Genomic DNA, 11,764 nt, shown 5'->3' with positions numbered 1-11,764 from the left:
TCTTCTATCTATCTATATAAATAAAAATGTAATGTTCGTTTGTTCCTACCGATTCCTTTGAAATTTTGACATAACGCTGCATTCGAATACACACGTGTTTTTATATACTGTAATATACGTGTCGAAATTCCCCCCACTGAAGGGAGATGGTTAGGATTAAGGCTTACGGTAAAGAACTCTGCTTCTATTTATACTATTTTAGATGCGGTTTTGATTGTGTTTTAATAGGGTATGTCAACAGAATGTACACTAAGAAGAAATTTTTCGAAAAATTCCCCCCCCTACGGGGGAAGTGTTATACGTTTATAATAGATACATTTTGAGCCACAACAACACGTGGCAGGGTCTGCTAGTTGGGATATAAAGCTGCAAATTGAAGTCAGCATACAATTAAGGATGATCTGTCGATCATTCAAGGATAATTCTGATCCAACCGGAAGAACCAGCAAAGCTAACACCTGTTATAAGATCTATAACTCACAAACAAAAACAAGTTACACTATGAAATTAATAACGAGCAACATGTCACGATACATATTATAACTGCTCACAACAATTGTTGCACCAAAAACCATACAAAGATCAAAAAGAATGGAGACCGAAAACATGGTGCAGAAGTTGGACATAACAATTTTAAAAATTTACTGATTTGAATCAATTATATGTTGTTTGATAGCACTTTACAACAGTAATTAAACGATATATAAAACACTCGCTACAAATAAGTAGGACTGCCTATTTATTTATCGGCAGATGGAGCGATAAAAAACAGAGCTGATCACAAACACATCAGGTAACAGTCACGACTCCCAGTGAACTCCTGTTCTAGAGCATTGTCTAAAAATATTATCTAATCCTTTAAATTATTTTTTGAATTTTTTTTATTTAACTGTACCATAGGTGCTATTTAGCACCTACACTGCAGTGAAATATTAAGTTAGATATAAATTATTTTTTGTGAAATTCATTATCATTATCTGTAATTAATATAATTAGAAACAATATCAATGCAATTAAACAAACAAGATGTAATAAGTTCCATAAACTAATAATTAAAAAGTAATGATTTATTATTATTCTGTATTTTGTGTGTATGCCTTGCAGTTTTTTTTACGTCTAATGTGAATTGCAGAATATTCTACAATAAATTGATGTGTTAAAGCAGATATATATAATTTATTTTTTAATGAGTAAATAATAAATGAAATTAAATAATGCATTAATATTTTTTTATTAACATATTTTTATATTTATTTGATTTTGAATAGGTGCTTCTCAGGGTGTTCAAAAAAAGATGAAAAATGCACCACAGGCAATTATCATAGAAGTAAGGAAAAATGAAAATGTTACTTTAAAATTTAACTATTTCAAGATTTAAATATAGACATATATAAATTTGAAGATTTTAAACTATGTGTTTCTGTTTATATATGCATTTTATGTATACAGTAGAGCGTCGTTTATCCGAAAGTCAGTTATCCAAAAGAATTCCAATCGGCAAATTTAAATTTTTGCTAGTGCTGTAGTGCTGCAATCTTTGGCTATATCTTCGGCTACTCCAATATTTTTGTTGGTGTGTGTTTTAGCTGGCAACACTGGCATTTTTGTGTGGTGTTTTTCTGAGGACCATGTGTCGTGCTGAATTGAACTTTTTGATACTAGATTAACTTCTAAAGTATAATTTTTTTCGTTTTTATATATCTCAATATATTTATTTTGTTTGTAAAAAATAAAAAAATAATTTTTAACGATACAATAACGATTATTATTTTAAAAAGTTTACGTTAGGCTTAACATCAATGAAAATTCAATTCGAAGCGACACGCAATGGAGAAAAATTTCAACTTGGGATAGGTTAATATATTTTTTCTTTCATAATCGGTTATCCGAAAAATAAGTTATCCGAACAACCTCAGTCCCGAATTGATTCAGATAAATGACGCTCTACTGTATTGCTTTGTCCGTACAAAGTGGCACTTGGTCAGTTAGATTGAGTCACCCCAATTATGAATGATGGTTTTTTCATTCTAAAAACATGCTTGAGTTGTTTTTCTTTGAATTTGAATCTTGGCAAGTACCAAAGTTAGAATAGAAGGTTTAATTTTGAAGATTTTGTTGACTCTGAAGATTAGATTTAGAACTATGATGAAAGACTGTGATTCCAGACCTAATATTTATTAGCTGCCATTATTGTGTATTTTTTATGAGTACATTAAATTTACTTAATTTATCATTTTTCTAAGTGAAGCTGGGTATCTCAGCTAGTAAAACATAAAAATACTCTTGATTAAATTGGTCAAAAGTGAAGATATAGAAATCACTTCAGTATGAAGTTTTCAATAATCCTCAGTCAGATTCTAATGACTGTTTGTATTGAAATTTAAAATTTAGTACAAATAATGATTTAGTGAAAAACATTTTCATATTTTGATGAATTTTTAACTTTTTTCTTGAAAAAGGATAAAATATGTACATTGGAATAATTTCTAAAAAAAATTAAGACTTTATTCATGATGAAAAATGCTATAATTTAATAGAAAACATATTATAATTTCAGAATACAGTTGAATGTTGTATTATTTGATATTGATGTGACAATAACCAATATTTGTTATACATAATTTATTTCATTTTAAATTATTCCAAATTTTTTGTGTTTAATGAATTCAATTTTTATTTTTATTGAATTTCAGCCTTCAAGAGAACTTGCTGAACAGGTATGTTGTTCTTCATAGTAATATAAAATATCAAAAACTGTTTCACCTAGTTTTTTTTAATTATAAAGTTTTGTGAATGACAGAATGAATTGAATCACAGTTTAGAATACTTTTTATGATTTATTAATTTATTANTTCTACGGCACTTTTCTTTCGTCGGTGAGTTGGTTTCTCTTCTATTTTTAAGTTACTAAGGTGAATGGTGAGGAAACCTTCGTCCTAACAAAACATAAGCCCCAAACAAAAATAGAATAATAAGCAAAAATAAAAGTAAATAAAAATAACGTTCAGACTTTGTTCCTTACAATTTCTGCAGGTAATTGTACGAAATATTTGAAATAGTTATTGGATTTATCTCAAGGGAATATTCTTGAGATTGATTGATAAGTAATGCTGAGAGCTGAGAGAGCACGAATAAGAAGAAAAAGTTCTAGAGCTATAATTGTTCATAATTGTAGACAATGTGAATCTACAGCAGAGCAGTCTCAAAGACTGGAAGAGCAACAAATTTGTTTGGCTCAGAATCGAATGTGTATAGCGAGGAATTTTTTGGTTTCAAATCAGCTTTTGATTATCATCCTGAAAATGATTATTTGGATATGAAAGAGGTAAAATGATCAAAATATGCGATCATTGTTTTGCCAAAAAATGGGATGATGAAACTCCTGGACTTTGCTGTGCTGCAGGGAAAATTGTTCTTGAACAACTTGAGGAATGTCCTGATTTCATTAAAAATTTGATTTTAGGAACAGATCCACTTTCTATACATTTCTTAGACAATTCTAGACAGTACAACACACTATTTCAAATGACATCATTTGAAGCTAAAGAAATAAGGGAAGGGAATTTCATGACTACATTTAAAATCTAGTATCAATCTAGTATCATTTGATTGGCAGTTTACTTCCTGATCCAGAAGACACTCCTAAATTTTTACAGATCTATTTCATGTCTGAATCTGACCAGATATTAGCTAGATTGAATATAAACCCAACTTTGAAAAGGAAACTCATTGAAAGATTGCAGAAAATCATGTAAGATAATAATAATTTTATTCGGAGTTTCAAAATTACAATGGATTTCCACATACAATGTGGATTATCCACAAATAATTAATGAACAATTAGTTCAAATTTTCAAAGTTCTGTATGTATATAAGAGTGGGTGAGGACGCATCGGGGGATGCTAGTGTATATATATACATACTAATTTCAATTTAGCTTTTACTTTTAAAATCTGTAATTCTAATTTTTGAGTATATAGTTTAATAATGAAAATGATTTCTTATTGCTAATTTTATTTTGATCTTTATTATAGTACTATATTCTACAAACAAATTATACTTATAGTTTTTTTTACAATGTCTGACTCATCATGTAATCAAAAGAGCACTAATGCAAGAAATAAAATTTTTTATGAAGTGTAACAGATTGTTTTATTCTTGGATTAAATGTTTTTTGGGATATTAGCTCCCATCATCAGTTTCCATTATGTATAACAGAATAGAGTTTTCTGTTTAATACAATTTCATGATGGGAACTTTTAGTAATATCTCAAAAAATATTTAACCATCTGTTAGATGTCATAAAAAAGTTATTTTTAGTGTTAGTGCTCTTTTGATTGTAGAATATTTATCCTTTATTTAGATTTCACCACACATTTATAAAAAAAATCATTACTTTTTTAATTACTGTTTATGGAACTTAATTACATTTTGTTTGTTTAATTGCATTGATATTGTTTCCAATTACCATATTTACTCGCATATAAGACGACCTTGCATATAGGAGAAGGTGTGACTTTAAAGATCAAAATAAAGAAAACTTTAAGGAAAAATCTTGTAAAATTGACAACATAATTTGTTCATGTAAAGCTGGACAATCGGGAACCTATATTGTGCTGTATTGTATGATTTTGGAATTTCAATCTGGAATTGAATTCAAAACCTTTGCTTTTCCTATTGCTATACATCTTTACTCCTGACAATATACAGTCGACCCCCCTATAAGATAGAGATACGTTCCATTCTCTAGGAATCCGCTTTCTTACGAATCCTTCCAATCACAACCCGACACGTATCAAGTNACTTTTTAACCAAACTACAAATTTTATTTTTTTACATGCTTCAGGAAATTAATAAATTTTATAATTTAGAGAAAGAGAAACTCGATAATTAATTGAATCTTTATATTCAAATATGACTTAATTTCTCTGTTTAATTTGTAAAAGTTTTGTTTGTTTCTGTACACTTTGTTGCATCAAAATTATAATTAAAGAATTGAAAACATTTTCAAACAAATAATTTTTCAAGATGTCAGATTTTTACATGTTGTTGAATAAATTATAAATGCAAAAAATTATTTTATGTTACAGAAAGAAAAAACTTAAGTTTTTATACAAAATATTTGTGAAAGAACTATAATTTGAAACTAATGCTTAAATAATATGAAAAAGTTATTCCAAAAGTATTGTCATTGTAGAACTCATCACAACTTGATTTCCGGATAAAACTGTCCAGAGTAAAGCAATTATCTTCAATTAGAAGTAATCATCGTTGCCATCCATCGTTCTTATGTTTTTAAATGGTTTTGGTAATATCAGCTTATAAATAGGTCTAATTATGGAATGGAATTGCTTTTGTACCGTTATAGTGTTGCCAATAGAGCCATAATTTATCAGATTTTTTAAGGCCCAAATGTAGTTTTATGGAATGGGATGATTATTCAGTAATGCAGTTTTTTCAGTTCCTTATTATTTTCAAACTGCTTCAATGGAAATCACTTTTTTAAATGCAAAAATAGGTGATAGTCACTAGGTACTAATTCAGGGCTATAAGGCAGATAGTCAAAAATTTTCCAGTGTAATTATTGCAACATATGAACAATTTGAGAAGTGGTATGATGCTTGAACCCTGAAATAGCACCAAGCATCACTTGTTTTGCATTTTAAAAAATGTCTTCAATCCAAGCAGTTTGAAAATGACAGGGAACTGAAAAACTGCATTACTGAATGGTTCAAGACATTGGTGACAGACAGACTTTCACAATAGAATAAGGAAACTGGTGACACATTAAAAATGTGTAAATTTTTAGCTATAGTAAATTATTTTTATTTTTCTTTTCTTTATTTTTTATTTCAAAATGGACCTTACTTTAAAAATATGCCTTATTATGTATAAATTATACATTTTAAATGTGCTTTTTTCTAGACACTTCAATGTATAAGAAATTTTAAGAAGTATCTTGAAAATCCAGAAGTTAGGTAAACATGTTTATTATTTAGGATAGTTTTTAAATTTTATGTAAATAATAATAATTTTTAATTTGTTTAGAGAACTTTTAGTAATAGGTGGAGTTGCTGCCAAGGATCAGATTTCAGCTTTACAAAGTGGAGTATGACACATCTTATCCTTATGATTTATTATAAATTTTTTATAAATGTTTATCATATGAATAAAACCTTTATTTCAGGTGGACATTATTGTTGGAACACCAGGAAGATTAGAGGATCTTATTAGTACAGGTCAAATTTCTCTCACACAGGTTAGTCAGCAAATGTATAATTTTATTAAGTTATTACAATATAATAAAAGAAATGCTAAAAGAAAAGTAAAATAATTTTGCCATTCTTTTATTAAAAACTGTAGTTTAAAGAAAAAAAAATTAATTTATTTGTTAAATATAAGCTGAAATATAAGTCAATAATTTATCAGAAATGTTTTTGGACCTTCTACAAACATTAACTGTTTTCTAATAGAATAAGTTATTAGTGAAAGACTGATGTCATACTTGGAATTCTAAAAGTTTTCTGATGGAATAAATTACTGGCTCATACATATTTCATTGTTTTGTTTTTGTGTATTTTTATATACATACACATTTTTATATACATACACATACTACAGTTTATTTATATACATAAAATTGTTCTGTTTCACATATAAATGTAAGTAAATAAAAAAAAATGAAATAGATAATATGATAAGGATGATCATTTCATTATTATTTTTTTTATGTTGTTTTTACTTGTGCCTTCATAACAGAGCACAAAAAAGTAGTAATAAGCTGTTTTATAATGAAATTTACACTTCAGTGAATAGTCGGTTTTTTAAGTTGATCTTAAAGGATTTATTAGTGTAAATAATACTAAGACAATAATGTAATAAAATATTGAAACTGTGAAAAATCAGCAATGTGTTGGAAGACAAATTGTTAAGGAAAACAGATTTTTGTCATCAAGCAGCATTAATTCAGAATGGAGAGAGTCAGGTATTAATGTATCAGACATTACAGTAAGGAGGATAATAGAAGAAAAAGGTTACCACTCAAGAAAAGCTAAAACAAAGCTATATATGACAAAAAACAAAGATTGTTTGAAATGGGCCAAAAGTTATAGACTTGAGTCACATTGGAGTATTGATATCAGCTTAATTTTGATTGGCTGATGAGATTATGGAGAAGAGCAGTTACTCCATGGTTGCATTTACCTCTACTTGATCTTATTATAAAATGTTTGTTGGACATTAAAGGTTTGGATATTAGTTACTCATAATTTAAACCAAAACTACTACTGGGTTTAATCTAATTTAACTTTTTTTCAACTTTTTCGAGGTTTTTTAAATTTATTGTTTTCTTATTCAATAAAATTTTACTTTATTAATTTTGAAAATCTCAAGAATTTAGAAATTTTTTAAATCATATTTTGTGAGTCATAATTTTATAGAGCCAAAATTCAAAATGACAAATTTTGAAACTTTTTTATATATTCTTATTTACTATTATAAAGTAATAATTTTGTTTTATTTTATAGGTCCGATTTTTTGTCTTGGATGAAGCTGTAAGTTTTTTTTTTTAAGTTAAATATATGAATTGCATATTAATTTTTATTGCTATACAGTAGAGCGTCGTTTATCCAAAAGCTGATCAATGGAAAGCGTTCCAGTCAGATTGTGTTGTGCTGAATCAAACGTTTTTGAGACTAGATTAACTTCCAAAATATAATTTTTTTTGTTTTTCTATTTTTCAATACATTTATTTTGTTGTACAAAATAAAGAAATAATTTTTAACAATATAATAGCCACAATTATTATTTTTTAAGATTTACGTTAGGCTTAACATTGACGAAAATTCAACACAAAGTGACATGCAACAGAGAAAAATTTCAACGTGGGATAGGTTAGTACATTTTTTCATACATAATCGGTTATCCGAAAAATAAGTTATTCGAACAACCCCAGTTCCCAATTGATTCAGATAAACAACGCTCTACTGTATATATTGGTGTAATATACTGACATAGTTGCCCTTAGCATGATGATGATTGCCTTGCTCTTATCCGATTTGACCATTGTGATGATGTTAGATTGGAGCCACTTCTTACTGTGTCTGATGTAATTTCAGAACTTATGTACTTTTGGATCAGGCTTGTAACTTTCAATTACCATCAGTGCCTTCCATCAAAGATAGTCCTTGCATGTCTCTGGATACTCATTATTTCCTCTAGATAGTAATTTCTCCACATTCGGAATGAACGAAAACAGATTTGGTGCAGCTGATTGAGGCACAAACATAAGACCAAATTCGAATGTCTTGTGGAAGTATTCTGGAGGAGAGATGTTGTCCCAACATGTTATAACGTTGTATACATTAATAAAATGTTTTTATTAATGTGGCAACAAAAATATAATACTGGCAATGAAAATCCTAGTCCTGTTATTTTGACATACAGTGTTAAATTGAATCACAAAGCATGCTTCANAAAAAACTAAATGAAAAAATGTATAATAAAGTTGTGATTGTTGCAAGGAAATATTTTACGTAATAATTTTTTAATACTATTAGTTTGTGATACATAATATATTATTTTTTCTGCCATAATAACTAACTTTTTTCTGTACCCCTAAGCAACCTATCGCGTACCCCTAGGGGTACGCGTACCACAGGTTGGGAATCGCTGGGTTAGTACATAATCAGATAGGTCGTACATAATCGGTTATTTGAAAAATAAGTTATCCAAACAATCCCAGTCCCCAATTGATTCAGATAAACAATGCTCTACTGTATTTTATTTTTATTCTAAAATGAAATTATTTTAAAAATAAATATTGTCAAACTGTTAGATATAAGAGATTATGTACATATGAAGGCTATTCCAAAATCAACTTCTGATTGGCTATGAAGAATTTATTATATACAAAATCTAAATACATATCTATGTTACTTTTTCACATAGTTACCACCCAAAATCAGACACTTGTACCATGGGACTGGTTTTTACAATCTCTTGCCAATGAACAATACTGCCAGTTACTGACTCCAATCACGATCACATTTTCAAATTGTTGGATATCCAGCCAGACTTTTATGTTGCTGAAAGAGTGGTAATCTCTTGGTGCCAAGTCCGGACTGTAAGTAGGGTGGTAGAAAATCTCCCAGTTGAACTGCTTGAGTAAAGCTTTTCTGGTATCACAGAAGAAATATCAAGGCTTTGAGTTTTGTGAACATAGTCCATTGTTTTAGTAGCCTCTAGACCTACAACTTGTATTAACTTAATCATTCTGTGACAGTAGGAAACATTAGTCTCCAAAATTTGAGGAAATTTACCAGAAAGTCCTGAAATTCATTGTGTTTATCCAGATCTGTTGGATTATCCCTGAATTTCCTGCACCAAACCTTCACAAACTGTCACTCATAACATTATCAGCATAGACATGACACAAAGATGAATTTCAATGGCTCTGTGTCCTTCTACTTGCAGATAATGTATCATACCATAGATCTCACAGCTGGCAGTAGTAGTAATGATGTGGTCTATGCTTACTAGGTACACAATTAAATAAATAAAAAAAAAAAAGGACAGTGAGTTAGCGTTTAGCAATATAAACCTTCATTAATTCTGTGTGCTATTGCTATGACAACTTATTTATTTTTACCAGTCAGAGGTTGATTTTGGAATAGCCCTCATATTTATGTAATACATTAAACTCAAGTTACAAACTAAATACTGCCGAAATTTTTCCATACTCTTTACGCAAAAGAATTTAATAGAGTTTCACTTAGAAATAGGCAATATATCCTTATATGTATTTTAATTAATTTGTAATTAATAAATAAATAATTTTAATTATTAGAAATAGATGTTGTGGATTTAAATTTCATTCTTGGCCAATCTTTTTCATGGGTATTCTTAAATTATTAATTTTAAAAAAATTATATTTTAGTTTATTTTAATAATAATAATAATAATAATATTTTGCACTTGGAAATGGAAATGTTATTGAATCCATGGAAGAGGGTGAGCTCTACAAGTATTTAGGATTTCAACAGGCCAAACAAACAGAACATACACAAATAAAGCAAAGATTAATTAAAGAATACCAAAGTAGGTTAAANGTCAAAAGTTCTGAAATTCTGATTTAAAAAAATTATGGTGAGTTTTTCTAATGCAAATAAAAAGTTTACATACCATAAAATAAAAGCTTTACATACTTAACAATGTTGGAAATGTTCATGTTCTTTGCAAGCACAAAGACACATGGTGACTCATGTCTGTAGCCATACATCTTAGCATTACTGGAGAAATGCTATTGATAATAGTGGTAGTGTTTTTTCTTTTTTTTTCGAGAACTGCAGATCTGTTGGATTATCCCTTTAGATAACCCCAAAAAAAGAAATCAGATAATGAGAAATCAGGAGGTTTCGGAGGAAATCTCTCTACACATTATGCATGTGATTTGGTTTCTAAGTACTCTTTCAAAAGGTAAACATGCTATACTTGTGGGAGAGACATGCTTATTCATGTGGCTAGGCTGTACTGCTGCATTATGACTTTGGAGAGCCAATAGGAAACTGACATAGGTTTGTGCATCAGCATGTGTGTGCAAGGACAGATGTCTGGCATGATTTAGAATTTGCCCTTTGTGGATCTAATTTAAACACTTAGAGACATTGTACGTATTCTCAAAGATGCAAGGAGAGTGATGATTTTATCAAAAAAAAATATTAAAATAAAAGTTTGGGGACTTTTGATTCACCCTGTGTATATCTTTTAATTATAAATAATTTATTAAAAATATATTGAAGAATAAGAAATAATTGTCTTTGTAACCCATCATTACACAACACCTACGACAAATCAACAAACACAAAATTTGCAGACATTACCTTTTATTTGAACTATGTCTCTCTAAAAAAAAATGCAAATTGGTGTAAAAAAAAGTCTTTTGGTGGTGATACTATAAATTAAAACTATTAGTTTTAATTATTAATTATTTAATTAGTTGTAAACCAATTTACAATTTTTAGAGGTATAGCCTCAAATTAAAGGTCATATCTGCAAGTGAAGATTGTGTTTGTTGGTTTGTTGCTGGTGTTGTGTAACACTGGATTGTGAAGACAGATTTTTTTTGTATTCTTTCATATATTTTTGATGAAAAAACAATTCAATTACATAAATCTAATTTATGCACAATTATTAATAATTCTTATTCTACTGACTTTTTCAGGACGGATTGCTTTCTCAAGGATATGGAGATTTAATTAATCGTATTCATCAACAAATTCCGAAAATTACTTCAGATGGTAAAAGATTACAGGTTTGCATATTAATTTGCATTTTTCCAACACAATTTTGAACACTTAATTGATAAGATATTAGTAATAGGTTTGTTCATATTTTTCAAAAATTTTAAAGTGATAAAATTCATTTCTGTATGGACTTATTTTCAGTATTTTCATGGTCTTTACAAAGCCATTAAAAAGTGTTTAATTTTTTTTTTTTTTTTGTGACATTCAAAAGTACTTATTTTTTTTCAAAAATCAGCAGCATGTCCTTAAAAATGCTTAATTTTCTATTTCTGACTCAAAAAAACAATCATGGAAAAATATTTCTTTATGAAAATCATTTTCTGCCAACCATTCAGAAACAAGATAAGAAAATAGTTTATAGTCATGATTTCAATGGTTTAGAGCTGGGGTGATTTATTAATAAATGTTCATTAACAAGTCATTAATTTGTATCAACAAGTTGTTTGAACAAATCCAAAGAA

At 28.5% G+C, this 11,764-nt stretch overlaps 1 protein-coding gene across 1 annotated transcript in view; it reads left to right on the top strand.

Moving 5' to 3' along the window:
- Window positions 1–11,764, top strand: part of LOC111623566 (ATP-dependent RNA helicase DDX1-like) — a 159,493-nt gene that overhangs the window by 69,907 nt on the left and 77,822 nt on the right. The window contains exons 15-21 of the mRNA XM_023366181.1: window positions 1,269–1,327; window positions 2,694–2,717; window positions 5,926–5,978; window positions 6,049–6,109; window positions 6,188–6,259; window positions 7,527–7,553; window positions 11,222–11,311. Coding sequence (XP_023221949.1) covers window positions 1,269–1,327; window positions 2,694–2,717; window positions 5,926–5,978; window positions 6,049–6,109; window positions 6,188–6,259; window positions 7,527–7,553; window positions 11,222–11,311 — 386 coding nt within the window. The remainder of the gene's footprint in view (window positions 1–1,268; window positions 1,328–2,693; window positions 2,718–5,925; window positions 5,979–6,048; window positions 6,110–6,187; window positions 6,260–7,526; window positions 7,554–11,221; window positions 11,312–11,764) is intronic.

This window comes from Centruroides sculpturatus, unplaced genomic scaffold (genome assembly GCF_000671375.1).
Source record: "Centruroides sculpturatus isolate CEXI.00-Female unplaced genomic scaffold, Cexi_2.0 scaffold16, whole genome shotgun sequence".
NCBI classification, from domain to species: Eukaryota; Metazoa; Arthropoda; class Arachnida; order Scorpiones; family Buthidae; genus Centruroides; species Centruroides sculpturatus.
This window is presented reverse-complemented; position numbering and strand designations above follow the sequence as displayed.